At 43.6% G+C, this 20,536-nt stretch overlaps 1 protein-coding gene and 1 non-coding gene across 2 annotated transcripts in view; one reads left to right on the forward strand and one right to left on the reverse strand.

The window, feature by feature from the left end:
* LOC114046951 (xaa-Pro dipeptidase) overlaps positions 1–20,536 on the forward strand; it is a 257,017-nt gene that overhangs the window by 211,190 nt on the left and 25,291 nt on the right. The window contains exon 12 of the mRNA XM_027867594.1: positions 7,680–7,828. Coding sequence (XP_027723395.1) covers positions 7,680–7,828 — 149 coding nt within the window. The remainder of the gene's footprint in view (positions 1–7,679; positions 7,829–20,536) is intronic.
* LOC114047413 lies at positions 14,916–15,017 on the reverse strand. The gene has a single exon (XR_003569601.1). It is a non-coding gene; the product is annotated as a U6 spliceosomal RNA (small nuclear RNA).

Consider the following 20,536-nt stretch of genomic DNA (forward strand, 5'->3'; position numbering starts at 1 on the left):
TCTTTCTTTTTAATGCCTTCTAGTGCCAGTTATCCCGTGGGTGTTTGTGAGTTCTTGACTGATGGTTCCTTATTTTTTAAATAGTTCATTTTCTGTTTTTACTTAGAGATTTTACTCTTCGCTTCTCTGAGGTTCTAATGATGGCTTGGCCTGACAACCCAGAAAAAGGGACTGTGGCATTCATGGCCATCCACACTCTGGCTCCAGCTTAATTCTCCAGCCTTATTTCACACTGTTCCCCTTCATGTAGTCCACATTCAAGCCAAACTGGACTACCTTGCACTCTCATCTTGTCCTCTCTCACCTTTTTGCCTTTGCTCATGGTGTCCATGGCCCTTGGAATAGAACTTCTTCCTCCCCCTATTCCCATTTATATTAAAGGCTCTCAGTTTCCTCATGGCCTAACTCTTATGTCCCCTCCTGTTTGGAAGCATATCTGAACCTTCCACTTCACACTCCCCACCCACCCCACCCCCCTTGCCATCAGTCTCTCTCCTCACATTTCTCATAGCACTGTGCCTGGACTTCTCCTTCACACTTACCTTACTCTCCCTTGTATCATAGTTATTTGTGTAATTGTTCTTTTCCCCATTTGGTTGTAAACTTCTTGAGAATAGGAATATGTTGTATCTCTGGTTGAACCCCGCCCCCCCCCCCCCACACTCACCAGGCACAGTCTCTGACAGTTCAACAATCTAATTCAACAGGCATTTATCAAGTACCTACTAAGTGCAAGGCACTGTGTCAGGTGCCAGGAATAGACAGATAGCATTTAAATATTCCCTTCCCTCTAGGAGCTTATATTCTGCTGGAATAGAACTTATATTCTATTCATATTCTGCTGCACATGATAGATAACTGCATTTAATTACTTTTCATTGAATTGAATAGGATCTCTGAGCTTTGGGCAAGTTTCTGCTCAAGCCAACAGTCTGCAGCAGGCATGTGTATCCCAGGAATCTTCTGTCCCTAAGGAAAAGAGGTGGGTTGTGTTGTCCTGTTTCAGAAGTGCAGGAAGCCCCATTGGTTTACTTCATTCTGTATAAACAAGAAATTGAAGGTGGAACTCAGACAAACGGTAGCTGTATTAAAAGCAAAACAACTGATATCTTTCTCTTAAAATATAATCATGGAAAGCTAGGATTAGCTAAACTTGGATATCACCTTTTTCATTAAATGCTTTTTGGCTCATTACCCTGGCCCTTGCTCCACTTGAAAGCAATGAGTTTGTTGTATATTAGAACAATAACAACAACTCTAATGTTAACTGATATTTACATGGTGCTTTAAGGCTTGCGGAGCATTTTACATGTGTAAAATGTGGAGATCATTTGATCTTCACAACTATGAGGTAGGTGCTATTTTACAGATGAGGAAACCTGAGGCTTAGAAAAGTTAGACCACTTGGTCATGGTTAATAGAGTCAGTAAGTGTCAAAGACAGCTTTTGAACCCAGACTTCTCCTGATTGAACTCCTGTGCTCTTTCAGCTACCCTGCTTTTAAAATCTAATGCCTAGAAAAATATTATGGAAAGTTACAGTTAGAAATCCTCGCCCCAGACCTAGAATGTGAATTAGCAGGGCCAGAGGACCCAGGGAAGTGAATGCGAAAGATTTGATTGAGGAACAGCAAAACCCAAGGGATAGTTGGAGCAGGCAGATGCTTCTTGCTTTGGGAGAGCAGAGTCCCAGAGTGAGAGGTTCCATAGGGACAACTCAGCCAGGAAAGCCTGTAGGCCAGGGTTCTGAGCTCAGTTTGGTGTGAGTCCAATAGGCACTTTTAAGACAAAAAGGGTTTTTTTGGGGGTTTGGTTTTGTTTTTTCAGTTTCTTCTTTTTTTGCCAAGAGCTTGAAGAAGGCTCCCAGCGGGAGAGACAGTAACTGGGTTACACTTGGCAGCTTCTTCTGGCCTCGTACTGCTCCGGGGCCTTGTGAACAAGGACAGCCAGGGTTGCTTCAGCTGGAGATACCAATCCCCATTCCCTCTGCCCTCTGCTTAATTGTTCCACGACTCAGAAGTCATTTTTACAGTCAGGCCCTCTGATGTGGTGGGAGCATTTGTAGCCTTGTGTACCAGCTTCTTACTCCGTGGCTTCTGTACTGGTTTGCCTGGGCTGTTCCTGGATGTTCTGAATCAACAAACCACAAAATATGTCCCTTTTGTTGACTTTGCAGAGCTCAGATGAAAACTGCATGCTTTCCTTGTGTGATCCTGGGCCATCTGTTCTGCGGGGCAGAGGCTCAGTGCTGAGGGAGCGCAGGGGGGAGCTCTCGGCACAGGGAGTGCTGCTTTTGTTCACATGGCTCACCACAATCTGTTTTCCCTTAAGGAGACACCCCCACATCCCCTCCACACATGCGAGCTCGTGCACGCGCACACTCACACACACACACTCTCACACACTTTCTATCTCTCTCACACTCACACGTGCACACACACAGGATCCTCATAACAGTCCTAGGAAGGAAATGTATGGTAGGACATATTATTCCCACTTTATATTTGAAACTCAAGCCCAGAGAGTTGACATGTCTTGCTCATGGTCACACAGCAGATTAATGACAGATCCAGGACTCAAGTCCCAAGCTCCGGACTCCCTGTTTGACTGGCTGGCTAGACTTTCTTATAGACCCTCAGTTTCCCTGTTGGTGATATAGCCATGACAAATCCCTTAGTGAGTCATTCATGGGCTCTGCTGATTTTAAGAAAATAATAATAAAGGAAATGAATGAATGAAAAAGTATATTAAAAAACACAACCTAGACCTGTAGTCTGAAGGATTGGGTGAAACCCAAGTAAGTTCAAAACAGCAAATAAATCACGTTGCTTTTCCACTCGTCAAGTTTGCAAACCTTCCCTGAAGAAGAAGGACCTAGGTCTGGTGTGTTAGTCCCCTCTTCATTTTATGTCAGCCCCAGTAAAGCCAGGTGTGTGGGCCGTGTGCCCTGACTAGGCTCAGCCCTGGCTCTGGCCCAACCCCAACTCCACTCCCACTCTGTCCTGACAAGCTCTTTTTGCCGGTGGTAATGGCAGGGTGCACTCAGTAGGGATAGGAGTGGAGGCCCCTGGAAAGCTTCTGTGGGACCTAACCCAGAGTACTGAGCAGCATGTGAGCTCAAGTGATTACTAGGATTCCATCATTTATTTAGCTCTGTGTACTATTACCTGTAAGATTTTGAATTGTGAGCATGAAGGCAGATTAAAAAGGGAGGCTGAAACCATCAAATTAAAGAGAATTATCCGAACCCCAGAAGCATGGCGTTCATTTATTGTGACTCCTCCTGTGGCATTCTGTATCCATTTCTCCCCAGAAGTTATTGCTTGTATTACTTGTTTGACATTGACCCATGGACTGCCCAGCATTGTGTTTTCTTCTTATGTGTGACCCTAGTCTTCCTAGCCAGGCTAGGAGCTAGCAAGAGTTGGGCTTTGTCTTCTGTTACTGTCTCACTCACAATGCCCACCACCGTACTAAGCATACAGGGCGTACACAATAAACATTGATTGAAGAAGTAAATACATTTTTGCATGTGGGTGTTGGGTTTGTTTGTTTGTTTTTAGAAGATTAAAGTGAAGATTTTTGGGAAACAAACTCATATGCTTAGCCTCTGTCTGAAGAACTTTTTGTGGCCAGACTGGTTTTGCTGTTGTGGTTTGTATGAAAGGAGGGCCATCTAGTTCATGTCCCCCAGGAGAGCTATGGCAGATAGGAGGGCCATGCAAGTAGCCATAAAGGTAGAGCTGTGAGCAGATATTCCCCAGTGGCCTGGAGTCACCTAGTGCCTGTGATATCAGTGGAGCAGCTGGGAGGCTATGTAAGAGGGGAAAGGGGCCTCCCCAGATCTAGACAGGCAAGAAGGTGACCAATAGTAAGTGGCAGAGTCCTGAGGTTACATCATGGAAAGCCCATATGGGTTAGATGGTGCTTGGGGGTATGCAGGCTGGAATGAGAAGCCTAGCCCAGCTCTGAAGTCACCAAAGCAGAGCAGGTCGCAGAATTACAAAGCACATGCGTGCCTTTGAGTGTACATGTGAGTGTACTTGTGTGTACAAACTACATCATTCCTCTTCCCAGTGCAAATTGTTTTTTTTTCTAAGCTGTAGCAACTTGCGTTAATATTGAATAGAAGATGTATGTTTCTGTGAAGAGTCTAAGAATGCTCTTATTGAGGAAGAATAACTTATTTGTTAGTCAGTAACAGGCAGCGGAGAAATTTTAGCCTATTAATTGGATATTTGTGTTTACTTGTGCTTTAATGGGCAGTATATTTCAGAAGACCTCTGAAATAAATAGAAGGGAATCCTTGGCATACTGGTTCAAGTGTGAGTCATTGTCCTAGCAGAGAATCCATTTTGCTTTCCCTTGCTTTATAATTTGACAATTAACTAATTAGAATGATATCATAAGATAATTAGAAAATTATGGTTTTTGCCCCCCAGACAGAGGCTGCACGTCATGTAGCCCAAGGACTGATTGGCTTAGAGCCAGGAATCCAATGACAGCTGTGCCCTGGGGCTCCACTTAGCCTTGGTATTCTCTTAATTGTGAAAGGTCAATTAGCTTATTGCCCAGAAGTAAACAGGTCTGCTAGACCCACACACCTGGGACAATGGCTATGATCACTCTGCTCATTCACAAAGGGCCCAATCTCCCTATAGGCAAGTGAACTTAGGGTGGTCTCTCCCAGGCTTTCTATATAACAGTGGTTATCATACTTAGGGGCATGTGCTGGGTATCGATAGTCATCTATTTTCCACACTTTGACCTTGCATTCCCAGGCAGGAGCCCGGGCAAAAAGTGAAGATGGGAGTACGGTTCTTTGTGGCTGACAGTCAGCTCCTTTGCATCTTTACAATCTTTGTAACCACAGACAAGTTTGCCTTTGTCATCCTTGGGGGAGAGGAACCGGTGCCAGAGTCATATCCCTTTTTCACACACTGGTGCCCCACTCTGAGTTTGGCCTCCAGATCTGTCTGTAGACATTTATATGAGTCTTGGTGATATCTCTGGAAACTAGGGCTCTCAGGAGTCAAGCGTGGCCTGGGGCACTCGAGAAAATCTGAGATTCTCATGAACTTATTGGCTCCACTCTGATATTGGCATGGGATGATCCTTCCTCATGGATCTCAAGTCTTTTATCTGTGATGAATCTATGGCTAAGTTTGCATTGTATTCACTCCATTTTTTTTTTCATTTCATCATAAGACCAAAGAAGCATAGATTTATAACTAGAAGGAACCTAAGAGCCTATCTGATACATCATACATCATACATCGTACAGATGAAGAAACTGAGACCCAGGAAGACTCAATGGTTTGCCCAAAGTCGGATAGGTAGCCTTGTGCTCTGACCTGGTAACCTGGTAACCCAGGTGCTCTGACTCCAGAGGTAGTGTTCTTTCTACTGAAACATGCTGCCCTTATTTCACTGAAAGTTAGGTGCTTAGCCATGGAAATTTACTGCTTCTGTCATGACTGGATCAACAGTCAGTTACCTGTGACCATGATTAGCTTGCCAGCAACATAATTATGACACTGGTAGTGGTCCCTTGAGAGTGGGCATGGTGGCCCCCACCTCTTAGTGGCTTCTTCATCATTCCCTCCCTAACCAGTAAGGGGATTTTTTTTAAGGACACCATATTTGAGCTGTTGTGTGTTATGGTTATCTCTGTTGATGCTTTGTCCTATCCTCCTCTAAGTCCCATGAGAACAGGAACTGCTCTCTATCCACTAAACACGTGGATTTTTAATAAAAGTTTGCTATATTTCATAAGGATTTGGTGTCCTTTAGACTCTTGTCTCCTTCTCCATTTCCTTTCTCTTAGCAATTTTTTTCCCTGATTCTGACAAATTTGCTGAAATGCTCCCCTCTATTGGCCTGGATTGTGTAGGATTCCGACTTCCCAAGGAGGGAGAAAATGAGGGATAGAGTTCACAGGATGTATGGAGTCAGGGAAGTAGAGGTTTACCCAACACAGGGAGCCATCGTCCTCTTTGTGGTATGGGGTTGCCACATTCCTGCTTCCTAACAGTCCCATAGTCGTCCCAGTCACTCCCAGCCCTGGGGGGAGGCTCTACTGGATAGAGCAAAACTTGCCAAGATTCCACAGAGAAAACACGTTCATATTTGAAATATTCCTTCCACCACAGTGTGCCCTGGGGATGGGGATATGGATGGAAATCCTCCTCTTCACCCAGCTCCTGGCCCTCTCTTTGCTTTGCCAGCCTGGTTACAGCATGAACCTGTCCCTTTGAAGGAAAGAGGGGCTGGTCCCCTGAGAGAGATCCCTGTTCTGGAAGATGGTCTTCTCCCAATTTCCCAGCCTTACTCTCCAAACCACATCCTTACCCAGAACCAGGGTTACCAGTACCACAGTGGAGACCTGAACCTTGCCAGTTTGTCTCCCCAAACGCCATTACCCTGAAAGAAGTTGCCTTTTAGCCTCTGAGTGTTCCAGCTTGTGGGGAGTTTGTTAGGCTGAGGTGGGGGGTTGGGAGGGGGAGTGAGGGGCTTGGCTTCCTTTCACTCAGCAAGTATTTCAAGGGGCACCTATTGTGCAAGACTCCATGCAGAGTGCTATGGCTTTGCAGCAAATCGTGGTCCTTGATTTTTAGATATGCTGGCTATGGAGAACTGTGGTGGCTGGAAGTAGAAATTGCCTCTACAGCCTTGTGGTATATATACAGAGGTGTCTAGGCACAGCCCTGTTCCCATTCCTCAGCTCTACTTAGATGATTGTGGGGTTCAAGATGGCAGATACTCTGTTTGGCTTGCCCTTTCTCCCTCTCCCGGAGTGAGTAATACACGACCAGAGTGGCCTACAGGGCCGCCTGCCAGTCCAGGGGATGGATGTCTCCTCGGGGAGCCATGCGCAAAGGATTTGTTCAACATAAGGTTCTCTGGCCTGGGGCCTGGGAGGACTGGGGTCACACATGGCTTAGGGGGTTCCAGGCAGCAGCATAGGTCACTTGAACACAGTCCCCTCCATTTTCATAGCAGCAAAACTGAAGCCATAACCAGGTCAATCTGACCCTGCCTGCTCCTGCACCACTAGCCCTCAATGGAGAGGAGAGGAGAGGAAGACCTTGTCACAAAAAGCCCTTCCTGTGTCACATGCTGTCTAACAGTAGTGAAAACCCATTTGGAGGATACCAGGAATCGATGTGATGACAGCCAGCCAAGTGGACTGGCCACTCCCATCTATGCCTAGGTGCTCTGACTCTAGGCCCAGTGCTGTTTCTACAGAAACATGCTGTCTTCATTGCAGTTGAGGCTACATTCACAGCAATGGAGATTTGCTGTTGCTGCAAATTTGTGGTCAATGCCCAGTTATCTATAAGCATGATTAGCCTGCCCAGCCTCCATTATACCCAGTAGTGTGAATAGTCAAACACTACCTAGTTTTCACTGATGGTGCTTCACTGTGCATTCCCCTTCTGTGCTGACAGCAGGTCAGCTGGAATTAGTGGGGTTGAATGTTTCCTCTTTCATCTCCCCCACCCATTCTGTGATCAGGAAGTAAAAGACAAAGGAAGAACAGGAGGAATGTGTCATGTCGAGACCCAAAATCAGAGACTGAATTATTCAGGTGATGAAATCTTGGAGGTCAGGGGGAGTGGGGGTGAGATTTCTCTAAAGCCTCCTGTATAATCTCTTGTTTCTCTTACCTTTTCTCAGCTTGTTTGACATGGGAGGTGAATATTACTGTTTCTCATCTGATATCACCTGCACCTTCCCTGCTAATGGAAAATTCACCCCTGACCAGAAGGCCATCTATGAAGCTGTGCTGAGATCCTCCCGAGCCGTCATGAATGCCATCAAACCAGGTAGAGGAGGAGCTTGAAGGGGATAGGAAACGTGCCAGGCTCTTTTGGAGAAGCTAAGGGTTTGGGGGGTGGGGAAGAAGGACAGAGGGAACCTGACCCTGTAGCCCATGTCACTGCTTTGCCCCCTCACCTCCTGAAGGATCTGGTGCCCCGGGGAAAATAGGGGACAACTTATGGGGTGTATCATAGCTGTCTTCAGGGATCAAAAGGCCTATCGTGGAAGGGGCATGGGAGGATTAGAGAGGTCTTGCTTGACCACAGAAGGCAAAACTAGGAGCCAGAATTTGCAAAGAAGTAGATTTCTGTTTGACTTTAAAAAAAAGTTCTAACAATTACAGTTGTCTCAGAGTGGAAGGGATTTAATAGGCTCTTTATCACTGAGATCTTCAAGATGAAGCTGAATAAGCACTGGTTGGAGATAGAGTAGAAGGGAGGCCAAAGACAGGTACAGATTGGACAGATGCCCTCTAAGATTCTCCCAGGGTGTTATTAGGAAACACAGAGAGGCCCACAGTCAGAAGGAACTTGTCTCTGGACTTGCTTTGATTCTGGAGAGATTTTAGCTCATAGTTCTTATGTCTTTAGTGGAGCTTATGGATCTTTCTCTGTCCGACACTTTCCAGAAGGAAAGGCTTTTTGCACTCACGTTGTGTGTTGGGGGACCAGCGTGGGGTGGAGAATGGAAGGAATAGATAGGGAGCCTTGGTTTCCCTGGAAAGTGCCAGAAACAGAGAAACAAGTACTAACTTAATCTACTGGCCTTTGATTCTTTGTTGGCAACTGGTGAAAAGAGATGCTTACTGGCCTCCCTAGAGACACAACCATCATTCCAATGAGAAACATGGCAGGAGGACTCTTTCTTTCCTTTGGTAATTGATTATATTCACAGGAACAAGCTGAGCTCAGAGGTGACTAAAGTCTTCTTTAGGTGCATGACACAAGGCTTGGGAAGAATGTGCCATGACACACATAACTATTTGACCCCTGCCAGACAGTTTCTAGGGGATGAGCATCATTCCTGGACATAGGGGGCCAGGGTTGGTGGCCCTTGTGCTTTTTGGAGCTACACCCCAGGTCCTCCTGATAGTCTGTGGGCCAAACTTGGAAAAACCTGTCATTGCCCACCTACCCCATCAGTCTGTTCATTTGTGTCTTCTGCCTGAGTCCCATGGGCTTCTCCAATTCACAGCATCAATCAAGCAACTTGGTAAGCACTTATTAAGCACCTGCTGTGTGCTAGGCACTGTACTAGGCTCTAGGTATACAAGTACTAAGAATAAACCAATGCCCTCTTGTAAAGAGCTTCCATTCTAAGTGGGAAGGGGGAGCAGACAAATGCAGACATAATTATATACCACATAAATATTAAATGGATGAACACAAATATGTGCCAAGTAATTAAATATAAGGTACTTTAGGAGTGAGGCATTAAGAGGTATGGGGAGCTGAGGGAGGGCTTAGGAGAGGCTTCATGCAAAAGATTATGCCCTAGCTACAGCTTAAAGGAAGAGAGGGACTCTGAGATTGGAGGTCAGGAGAGAGTGCATTCCAGACATGGGCTGGCCTGCAAGAACACGGAAAGGTGGAGTGAGGAGCAGAGAGAAGGCTGATGTGACTAGATCCCAAAGTACAGAAAAGGGAGAAATATTCTTTGAGACCTGAAAGATAGGTTGGGACCAAGGTGAGTAGGGCTTTAAAAGCTAAATAGAAGAGATCAATAGTTTATCCTAGAAGCAATAGGAAGACACTAGATCTGGTTATGTGGGGGAGTGATTTGATCAGTTCTGAGCATTTAAGGAATATTATGTTAGCAACAGTGTGGAGGGTGGACTGGAGTAGATTGAGATGTGAGGAAGGACAACAAATCGGGAGCTATGGCCATCATTTAGGCTAGGCAAGAGGTGACAAGGGGCTCAACCAAGGCGGCATTACATATATGTGAGAAGGTATTGGAGATGAGAGATGTTGGTCCCCAAAGTTCTATCCAAAGCCCCTCTCTCTCTCTTCTTCCTCTACATCCTTTCTTGACAACCTCATCAGCTCCCATGGATTTACTCTGTGCAGATGACTACCAGGTCTAGCCCTAACCTCTCTCCTGAGTTTGTTACCTTTTGGACATTCCAAACTAGATATCCCTGAGACATCTCAAACTTAACATGTCCAAAATGGAAATCAGCCTTTCCTTCAAACCCTTTCCTCTTCCAAACTTCCCTATTTCTGTCAAAGCCACTTCTGAATGGTGAAAGGATGAAGGAAAGGATTGCCAGTCTTTTAGGTTACACTTTCTCACCCCACATACCCAGTCATTTGCTAAATCTTGCCCAATTACTCCTACCTTCTACCTACCTTCCTATTTCTATGATATAAGCTCATAGTCCATGAGCCAACAAACAAAAATGAGGAGTGATCAGAGAAGAAGGAGAGAGTAGTATCACAGAAGCTTAGGAGAGTAATCAAGAGGAAAGGATTGTTAACAGGATCAAATAAGGCAGGTAGATCAAAAAACATGAGGACTGAATAAAGATAATCAGGTTTCATAGTCAAGAGATCATTGCTAACTTTGGACAGAGCAGTTTCAGTTGAGGGACAAGGTTGGAAGCCAGATTATAAAAGGTTAAGGAGTAAATGAGAGGAGAGAAAGTGGAGGCATCAAATATAGTTCATGTTTTCAAGGAGTTCGACTGAGAAAAGGAGGTGAGATCTAGAATGATGACGTGAGGAAATGGTAGGGTCGACTGAAATGTTTTTAAGGAGCGGGGAGACTAGGGTTTGTTTGTCTGTTGTTCATCCTTTGTTCTTGAAGAAGACCAGTGACATCATGAGGGTGATGTCTTGACTTACACACGAATTAGATTTGAGTGAGGTAGAGCTGAGCAAAGTCATCAGCCTCCCCTTCTCCTCCGGTATCATAGACAGGCAGTAAAGAAGAAACTAACAGAAAAGTCAAATGTTCCAGAGTGAGGGGAGAATGATTGGTGCTGAAATCTGCTGGAGAAGACTGGAGGGGATGAGGTCTAGGACACATATAGAATGGTTGGCTTTGGTAAGGAAAAAAGTCATTGTCAGAGACTGGGAGAAAGGAAGAGAGTGGAACATATAAGTCAAGAGATTGTAAGATGAAAAAAATGTAAGAAGGGAGAGATGGCCTCAATTTTCTCTGAAATCAAAGATCAGCAATTGGCATGGGGAAGGGAAGACTCAAGATCAAGAAGAGCTAACAGTGGATGAAGGGCATCCACTCCAAAAGAGATCCAGGCTAACCTCAGAAGTGACCAAGAAGCTGCCCCCCCCACTAGATTTCTGTCTATAGATTTGGCCTGTTAGCTTAACTAGGCCCTGGTTTCAGCAGTGGGGAAAGTTCTTGGGACCATTGAAGGGGTCGTGGGACAGTCAGGGAAGTCTCACGTCTATACCCCACACTTGGTGGTTTATATTCTGGCTCTCTGTCCAGAGAAATGATGGCTTTATTAATCACTTTTTATGTGCAATGCACTGGGCATAACAAAGACAAAAAAGTCTATATCTCTGAGCTCAAGGAACTTAAATTTTATTTGAAAGAAAAATCAACAAGGCCTCGGTGGTTTTCCTGCTCCCACCTCTACTCCCACTTACCTGTAAGTTAAAAAAAAAAAAATTAGGGCATAGTTTACCAGTCCAGAGTGAAATCATCGCCATCTGGAGTAACCTATCTGCTGTTAAGCTGAAAGTTATATAAGAATGCATTGTCTGAAAGTAGCAGAGATGGAAAAGAAAATCAGAAACAGATTTAATACTTGGGACACGGGCTTTTGTTTGTTTGTTTTCATGCAGCATCCAGAGAAGTCAGCAACAGGAAAAACCATTTTGCCAGCCAACATCTGTATTTTTCCCTTTGAATCCTTATTTATCTTAGGGCTACCTCTTTAAATAGCAGCTGTGCCCTCCACAGTCTACTTTAGAGTAGGCCTTCTTGAGATTCTCACCTGCCTTCTGCCTTCAATTTGGGAAAGAGATTAACTGAGCTGAGCTGAGCTGAGCTGAGCACACCTCTGTCCAGGAATTAGTCATTATAATGCCTTATTATAAAGCACTTTATTGTATTCAGAATGCTCCTGTAGCCATTCAGTCCTTTGGCAACCTTGAGGCATAAATGGGAAAGGTACTTTAAGCCCCATTTCATAGATAAGAAAACTGAGCCCAGAGAGGTTAGCTGAAATACCTAGTCTCACATCTCGTGACAAAACCAAGAGTAGCAGCCAGACCTGTCCCCACTTAGGATCCCACCACAGTTCTCTTTCCACTGCACCACATCTCTCACTACTAGGTAGGACTCAGGCAAAGAGACAAGAATAGCAGGAGAGGTAACACGGAAGGGTGCTTGGTATCCTTTCTTTTTTTGTGGCTGAGGTGGATGACACTTGGCCCCAATGAGTCACCATCGGTTTAGCCTTTAGGAACATACCCACATCTGGGCTGGCTGGCATCTTCCTGCCGATGAGGCTTTACTTCATTTTCATCCATCCCTGTCCCAGTGCCAATGCCTCTCAGCCCTGACCTCTGGCCCACAGGATTCCCATCAAGGCTCTACAGCCAAGCTGGGCCAGTGCATAGCACTGAAAGAATGTTGGCCAGCCCCGGAGACAGGGAGGATCACTAAAGCCCCATGGGATTATTTGTTTTATAGGAGGCAAACAGCAGGCCAGAAATCCCAGTGCTCTGAGCCTCATCCAAATATGTTTGTGCTGAAATGCCCCTTTTCTTGCCCACCTATGGGGACAGCCCAGCATTTCTTTTTTCCAATTTAGGAGCGATTGACTTTAATCCCTGTTATCTCAATGAAAAGACAGTGGGTGGGTTGGGGAGGGGGGGTGTCGCTGGAAAGGGCCAGAGTTGGACTCTCTGGACAACCAGCCAAGATAGTCACAGATGTCATCCAATAGGTGGCCTGGAGATCCTTTCTCCTACCCCTGTGCCCTGAAAACCTGGATGAAGCCAGGCATAGACCCAGTTATCTGTCTGATTGAACATCTGTCTTCAAGGAGGTCCATGTGCCAATCACAGCTTTTTAAAAAGTCCCTTAAGAAGCAAGACGCAAAAGGGCTGAGAGTTTGGAGATTCTGGAGCCAGGAGCTCCCCACATCACATAGGAGTACTATAGAAATCCTAGAACTAGATGTGGCAAAGACCAGATAGAACCTTGGCCCTTTCTCAGCTGTAGTGTATGGAGGGGGTTCATCTCTAGCTTCACCCCCTCCCCACCTCCAATCCCACTGAGGGCCCTAGAATTTTACCCATTCCAGAAGGAACAGAACTGAAATCCAGTCCCTTTCTCTAGTTCCCTTCAACATGTTCAACAAGCCTTATTTATATTTCTCTAATTAATTAATTACATTCTCCAATGTGGGAAAGCATATAGGTACATAACAAAACAGTGAACTCATTATTATCTCTCCCTCTTCCTAACTTCCTCTTTACTCTCAGGATACCAGGGTCCTCCCATTCAGCCAGGCTCACAATGCAGGTGTCATCCTTCCCTCCTCACTCTCACCCCTCCTGTCTATTCTGTTGCCAGTTCTACTGAAACCTATCTTGTACTTGTCCCTTTCTGTCTTCTAACACTACAGCCACCCTGTTGCAGACACTCATTACCTCATTGCTAGACTTTTACAATAACCTTCTGGTTGGTCCACAACTTATTCAGCTATTCTCCAATTCATGGGCATCCCCTTAATTTCCAATTCTTTGCCACTACAAAAAGAGCTGCTATAAATATGTTTGTATATATGAGTTCCTTTCTTCTTTCTTTGATCTTTTAGGGGTATTGACCTAATAGTAGTATCACCGGTCAAGGGGTATGCACAATTTAATAGCTTTTGGGACATAATTCCAAATTGCTTTCCAGAATGTTAGTTCACAGCTCTACCAACAATGCACTTGTCATTTTCCATTTTTGTCATTTTCACTAATCTGATGGGTATGAAGGTGGTACCTCAGAGTTGTTTTAATTTATATTTCTCTAATTATTAGTGATTGTGGAGCATTTTTTAAAATATGGCTATTGATAGCTTGGATTTCTTCTTCTAAAAATTGCCTGTTCATATCCTTTGACCATTTATCAATTAGGTAATGGCTCTTTTTCTTGTTAATTTTATTCAGTTCCATCTGTGTCTTAGAGATAAGACCTTTATCTAAGAAACTTGCTGCAAAGATTTTTTTTTCTCAGTTTACTGCTTCTGATTTTAGCTATACTGGTTTTGTTTGTGCAAATACTTTTTAACTTTATCTAATCAAAATTATTTATTTTACCCCCATTGAATCTCTGTTATCTCTAGTTTGGTTATGAACTCTTGTCCTTTCCATAAATCTGAGAAGTAATTTATCCTGTGCTTTGATAATTTGCTTATGATGTCACCCTTCATGTCTAAATCGTATACCCATTTTGAGTTTATTATGGTATATGGTGTGAGATGTTAGTCTATACCTAGTTTCTACCAGACTACTTTACAGTTTTCACAACAGTTTTTGTTGAATAGGGAGTTCTTGCCCCAATAGTTGGGACACTTGGGTTTATTGAACATCAGGTTATGATGTTCATTTCCTTCTGTATAAAGTATACCTAATCTGCTCCATTGGTAAATCTCTCTGTTTATTACCCAGTACCAAATTATTTGATGATTACAGCCTTTGTAGTATAGTTTGAGATCTGGTGCTGCTAGGCCCTTTTCCTTCCTATTTTTTTTTCATTGATTACCTTGATATTCTTGACCTTTTGATCCTCCAGAAGAATTTAATTATTTTTTTCTAGCTCTATAAAACAATTCTTTGGTTGTTTAATGGGTATGACACTGAATAAGTAAATTAATATAGGCAGTATTGTCATTTTTATTATGTTGGCTCTGCCTACCCATGAGTAATCAATATTTCTTCAAATGTTTAGATCTATCTCGTATAAAGAGTGGTTGTTATCCTTTGTATTCAAAGAAGACTACAATGACATCACTATGTCGGGATCAATATACAGTGTGTTTGACTGTGGCTGAGCAAACCAATACAAGCTTTTATTTTATCATTATATTCACATAGTTCCTGTGTGTGTCTTGGCAGGTAGAAAAATATGGAATGCTTCATGAATTTGTGTGTCACCTTTGCTCAGGGTTCACGCTAATCTTCTGTATTATTCCAGGTTTATCTGTGTATATATGCTGCCAAAGTGAGCAGCAAGAGGACATTTTGGAGAAGAGAGACTACTGGGGACATAGCGATAAAGAGAGACAGTTCCTGGTGGTCTCCTTATTTACTTCACTGTCAATTATGGTTTTATGCTAAATTAACTTGGTCTCTCAGAGTTTATTTTCCGTTTCTTCATTTTGAAGGTCTTAATTAAGCTAATCCATTTGATGAGGCTAACCCCTCACACAGCATAAGGTCACCCTGGTTCTGGGCACACTTTAGAAACTCCTTCATCTTGCAGATCAGCAAAAGGTGAACTGCTATTTACACCCTGGCTGGTACCCAAGTTTTGTTTCTGCTGTGTTTTAGGTACTAGGGGGATGTCTGCTCCTGATATGCTGTAGGCTTTGGGCAAGTTCAGTCATCTCATTGTGGCTCAGCTTGCCTATCTATGCATGTCAGCTATTGTGAAGCAAAAGCACATGACACTGGGCCTGCTTTGGAGGATCTTGGGGAAGTGGGGTGAGGGGTTGGGTGCCATCAGTCACCTTTATTGCAAATGCTCTTCACAGGCATCCTTCCCCTTGCCCTATTCTCACCTGCTGGCTGGTCTGCCCAAGCCAGGGTCCCCAGATGGCATTTCTGCCTAGTTACTGCTCCTCAGAGAAGGCTTAGTTTAGTTCTTAATCTGAATCCTCTTGATCAGTTTGGTCCCTGGTTGAACCACATTCTAAAACTCAGGTAGACAAAAAAACATCATTGGTCAATAGAGCTCTCTTCGGATGCTCTGAGCAGAGCTCATCCAGCCATCTAATGGCCCCCTGTTATTTCATAGGGAAGGGTCAGCTTCCTGCTTCAGAAGCCAGTTAACTAGTTTGTGGACTCTCTTAGCCCAGTTTTCCTCTTCCCTGGATGGGCAACCCTTCCCCCCCCCCCCCCCCCCCCCCCCCAGCCCCCGGGGCCTTGAGAAGAGCTGGGACCCCAAATCACCCCTTTTCTTCCTGTTGAATAATTCTGGCCAGAAGTTGGTTAGGAGAAAGTTGGTGCTGTTACCTGTTCTAGGCTTCATGGATTATCTGTGGATTTCAGTTTACTAGGTCCACAGTGAATGCAGAACTGGCTGTACCAGGAACCCAGAAGAGTGGCCAAGGAGTGTTTTTTTCTACCTATGTGGGAAGTTGTAATGCCCTAACCCCCTCAAAAGACAATCCTCAATCTTGGTGTCATAAATCTCTGGGTCTTTTTCCATCTTGGGCATTTGTAGGACAAGAAAAGGGAGAGGTTGTGAGCTAACACTGTTGTTTATAGGATAATTAAAAGTATTTCACTAAAAGCCATACAAACACTGTTGTTAAGCTGATCTATCAGCCTTTCTGTAGCATGGGACTAAGAGAAGAACTCTTTTCTCATGTGACTAATTTTTTATTGCTTAGGTTGGCCATGATCTAGTCCATTAGCAGGCAATGACTCCAGAATATTCGGAAGACCCAAAGTTACATACTAGCAAAACATGAAATTTTTTTTATGCTTAGTGCCTGAGCCAAGATACACACAGTTCTACATTTTGTACATCTAGCCCCTTCTACCTTCCAAGGAAAAAAATAAATTATTGAATAAATAAATAAATCATTGAAATAACACCAAATTCTCCAGGGGTGGCAAAAAAAATTGTGCTAATACACAATCCAAACTTCTGCTCCTGAAGTTTGAGAAATGAATATGGTGGAATGATAGCCCAGCAAAACTGAAAAGGTTGAGACACTGACCACAGATGGTCCTGCTTGGCTGAGGGTACATTCCTCACTGTTGTGTAAGAGGCAGAGTTGGAATGGCTAGGCACTGAGAATAAGGAGTGATAGAAGATGTAGGTCTTCTTGTGGGCTGGGAAATTAATGAACTGAGGCACCACTACCTCATCTCCAGTTAGGGTTGCTGTAGACTATTATTAATTGTTGTGTGTTTTAGCCCAGGTTTGAGGTGCTTGCTGGTATCTCTCGATATCCAGGGGTGCCCCAAGATCTTCCAGATGCACAAATGGCTTTAAACTCACTTTCCTTAGTTGTCTGTCATCCTCAAGGAGCAAGCAACAGCAACAGGGCTTGTGCCTTACAAAGGGTGCCTAGATGCTGTAGTGAACGTACACAGAGCAGGGCTGCTGGGGGCCTTGTCTGCCGATCAGGACCCCTAACCAGAAGGCTGGCCCTACATACCTGCCCCAGAATAGCTCCTCCCACAAGTGTGTCAAAACTACCACCAAAGTTCACCCCATTGTGTTAGCGGAGTTGGTGGCATTATCTCCAGAAAGTCACTGTTACTTGAGCTGGCAAAAGGGAGGAAAGGTAGAAGCAATCCTTTGACTTTTTCGTTATCACAGTAGCATGGATTCATTGAACACTCTTCCCTTCTACCTAAGATGCATTCCTCTTCTTAGCAGTTCTTCAAAACCATTCCCGTTCTTCAGTCAGTCATTCAGTAAACATTTATTAGCATTTGTTTCGTGTCAGGCATCATGCTGGGCACTAGAGATATAAACATTAAACACTTCTTGCCCTCAAAGAGCTTATATTCTATTGGGTTGATGAGAAAAAAAGAGAGAGAGAAAGAAAGGGGTATATGTGTGTATATATGCATATATATGGGGTATATGCATATATATATGTACAAAAATAATTTTTGGAGGAAAAGGCACTAACAGCTGGACAATCGGGACAGCCTTCAATAATTCAATCAATAAGTATTTATTAGGTATTCACCATGAAAAAATCAGGAATAATCCCTGCCATCAAGGACCTTACAATCCCGTAGGGGAGATGACATGTACCAAAATAAGCAACATATAAGGTGTGTACAGAGTTAGCCTTAGAGGAGAGGGAAGGCGCTCACAGCTCAGGGAGGCTGAGAAAGGCCTCTTGCAGAAGGTGGGAGTGGAGCTTAGTCTTGAAGGAAACTGAGGATTCTAAAGAGGCAGGAAAGAAGAGCATCCCAGGCATTGAGGCCTTGAAGATGGGAGACAGAGTGTTGCATGTGGAAGGAACAACAAATAGGCCGGTATGACTCATGATATAAAATGCTCTTCTCCACATTGAGAACTGGTGGACTCAGAGTGCAGATTGAAGCATATTTTTTTCCTTTATTTTTCTTGCTTTTTTTTTTTTGGTCAATGCATAAATATGTTTTGCATGACTATATGTGTATATTGTGTATCATATTTCTCACCTCAGTGGGTGGAGTAAGGGACAGAATGTGGAACTAAAAATAAAACTTAAAGGTAAAAAAAGCAAATAGGCCAATATGAATGAACTATAGCATATGTGAAAGAGAGTGATGGATAAGAAAACAGGAAAGGTGGGAAGATGCCAGGTTATGAAGAGCTTTAAGTGCCAAAGAGACACATTACTTGATCATAGAGATAATAGGAAGCCACTAGAGTTTATTGAGTGAGGGACAAGGAAAGATGACATAATCAGATGTGTGTATTAAGAAAATATCTTTGATACCTGTATAAAGGATGGATGAGAGTAGAGACAGATTTGAGGCAGAGAGACCAATTATGATGTTGTAGCAGTCCAGGCAAAAGGGATTGAGTTTCTGAATTAGAGTGGTGTCTGTGTAAGAAGGTGATGATTAAAAAGGTTCGAAAGACATAGTTTCTGGGTAATTTAATCATTTTATTAGTAATTTATTAATAAGAGCAGGTTATTAATAAAAGGATGGTTAAAAAAAAAAAGGATGGTCATTTGGCTGTCTCTTTTAGACCAAAGACCCCTAATGGTGGTGGGATCACAGTTTATAATGCCCTTTAAAGAGTCGGTGTTCCTGAGGGGTGGCAGTCAACTCGGATGCGTTAACGCAATGGTAGGTGTGAGCTATATTAAAATGAAGATCTTGGGGTACATGACTTAGGTCACTCAAATCTTGGTCAAAGAGACATCAATTTCCATAAATCACCTTCTTGATAATAGGGAGAATCAACCTTTCCACAGACCTGTCTGAGCAAACATAATGAGCAGAAATACACCCATTAGCCCAAACTTAGAATTTCTCTTAATGTCTGATTAGATCTTGGCCTGCGTAAATCTCTAAGAGAGATTTACCACACTGGTTGATTTCTGAATGAGGAAGTAGAAAAGGGGAAAAACCTTGGTCCTGATTCAATAATTAGTTATTAAATATGAGAGAAATAATTTCTCACAGTAGAAAGAAGAGGATGAATGGCAGCAACATGGTGGAGAAGCAAACAGCAAGGTTGGACAACTGCTTGGATGTGCGGAGTAAGGGACCATGAAGAGTAAAGAATCATACTGCAGTTGTGACCCTCAGTGGTGAGAATGAAGATAGTGCTTTTGACAGAGATAACAGAGTTCAGAAAAGGGGTGGGGGCATTTGGAGAGAAAGATAATGGCTTCCATTTTAGACACTTCAGTTTGGAGTGTTTGTGGGCTATCCCCCGAAATGTCCAAAAGGCAGTTAGTATTGTGACACAGGAGCTCAGAAGAGAAATTCGGGCTGGATATATAGATATGGGAGCCAGCTGATGAAGTCACTGAAAGAGTAGGAAAAGGGGGAAAAAAAAAAAAAGAGGGCCTGGACAGAGCCTTGGGAGATATCCACGGTTAGAGAGCATGATATGGATGATGACTGAGCAAAGGAAGCTGAGAAAGGAGCTTCAAGGCCCAAGTCAAGAATCATTTCCTCTGTTAGTCAGTCAGTAAATGTTTATTAAGTGCCTACTGTGTGCCAGACACTGTACTAAGAGCTGGAGCTACAAAAAGAGGCAAAAGGAGCTCCCAATCTAGTTCCCTTCCCAAATTACTTTATATTTACTTCCCTAGCACTTCATTAGTGCTTAGTAATAATGATATGTGTTTATCATACTGTATATTAGTCCCTTTTCAGAGAAAGAGACTGATTCAGAAATAGGAAGGAAAGTCATAGGTCAGACCTGTGCCATAAAAAGGCGATTTTATCAGCTATGTGGAGAAAGGATTGAAGAGAGGAGACACTGAAGGCAGAGAGCCTGATAGAAGGCATTCTAGTGAGTGGAGCCACTGGTCAGTGAATGAAGTGGTGGTCTGAGGAGGAAAAGGGTAATGTGGTGGAGCACTCAGTAGGACTCAGCAGTTAATTGGAGATGGGAAATCAGGGTTGGGGAAGAGTCAGGGATGCCACTGAAATTATAAACTAGGATGATTTGAGAGTATTGTGCTGCCTTTGTACTCCAGAGAGTCTGATCCTAAGGGGTTGAGATATAGAACTGGTAAGTCTTAGTGGAGGTCAAGGGAAGGATGATGGTGTGCAGCTGGGGTCAGCATGAGAGTCACAAGGTCCTAGTGCAAGAGAGCAGTAAAGGAAATGGAAGTCACCGAAGACAACATGCTTTTGCTAAGGGCTCACTCTGTCCAGAGGTTTTTTTTTTTTTAAGAAATATTTTTATTATTATGGATGGTATTTATGTATTTACATTTTTACAATTCTTTTCCCACCACCAAACCAACCACAGAATGTCCACAAGAGCTGAATTCATCATGTATCAGTTTCACTCAAACACCACAAACTCAG

This window comes from Vombatus ursinus, unplaced genomic scaffold, assembly GCF_900497805.2.
Source record: "Vombatus ursinus unplaced genomic scaffold, bare-nosed wombat genome assembly UNPS02014786.1, whole genome shotgun sequence".
Lineage (NCBI taxonomy): Eukaryota > Metazoa > Chordata > Mammalia > Diprotodontia > Vombatidae > Vombatus > Vombatus ursinus.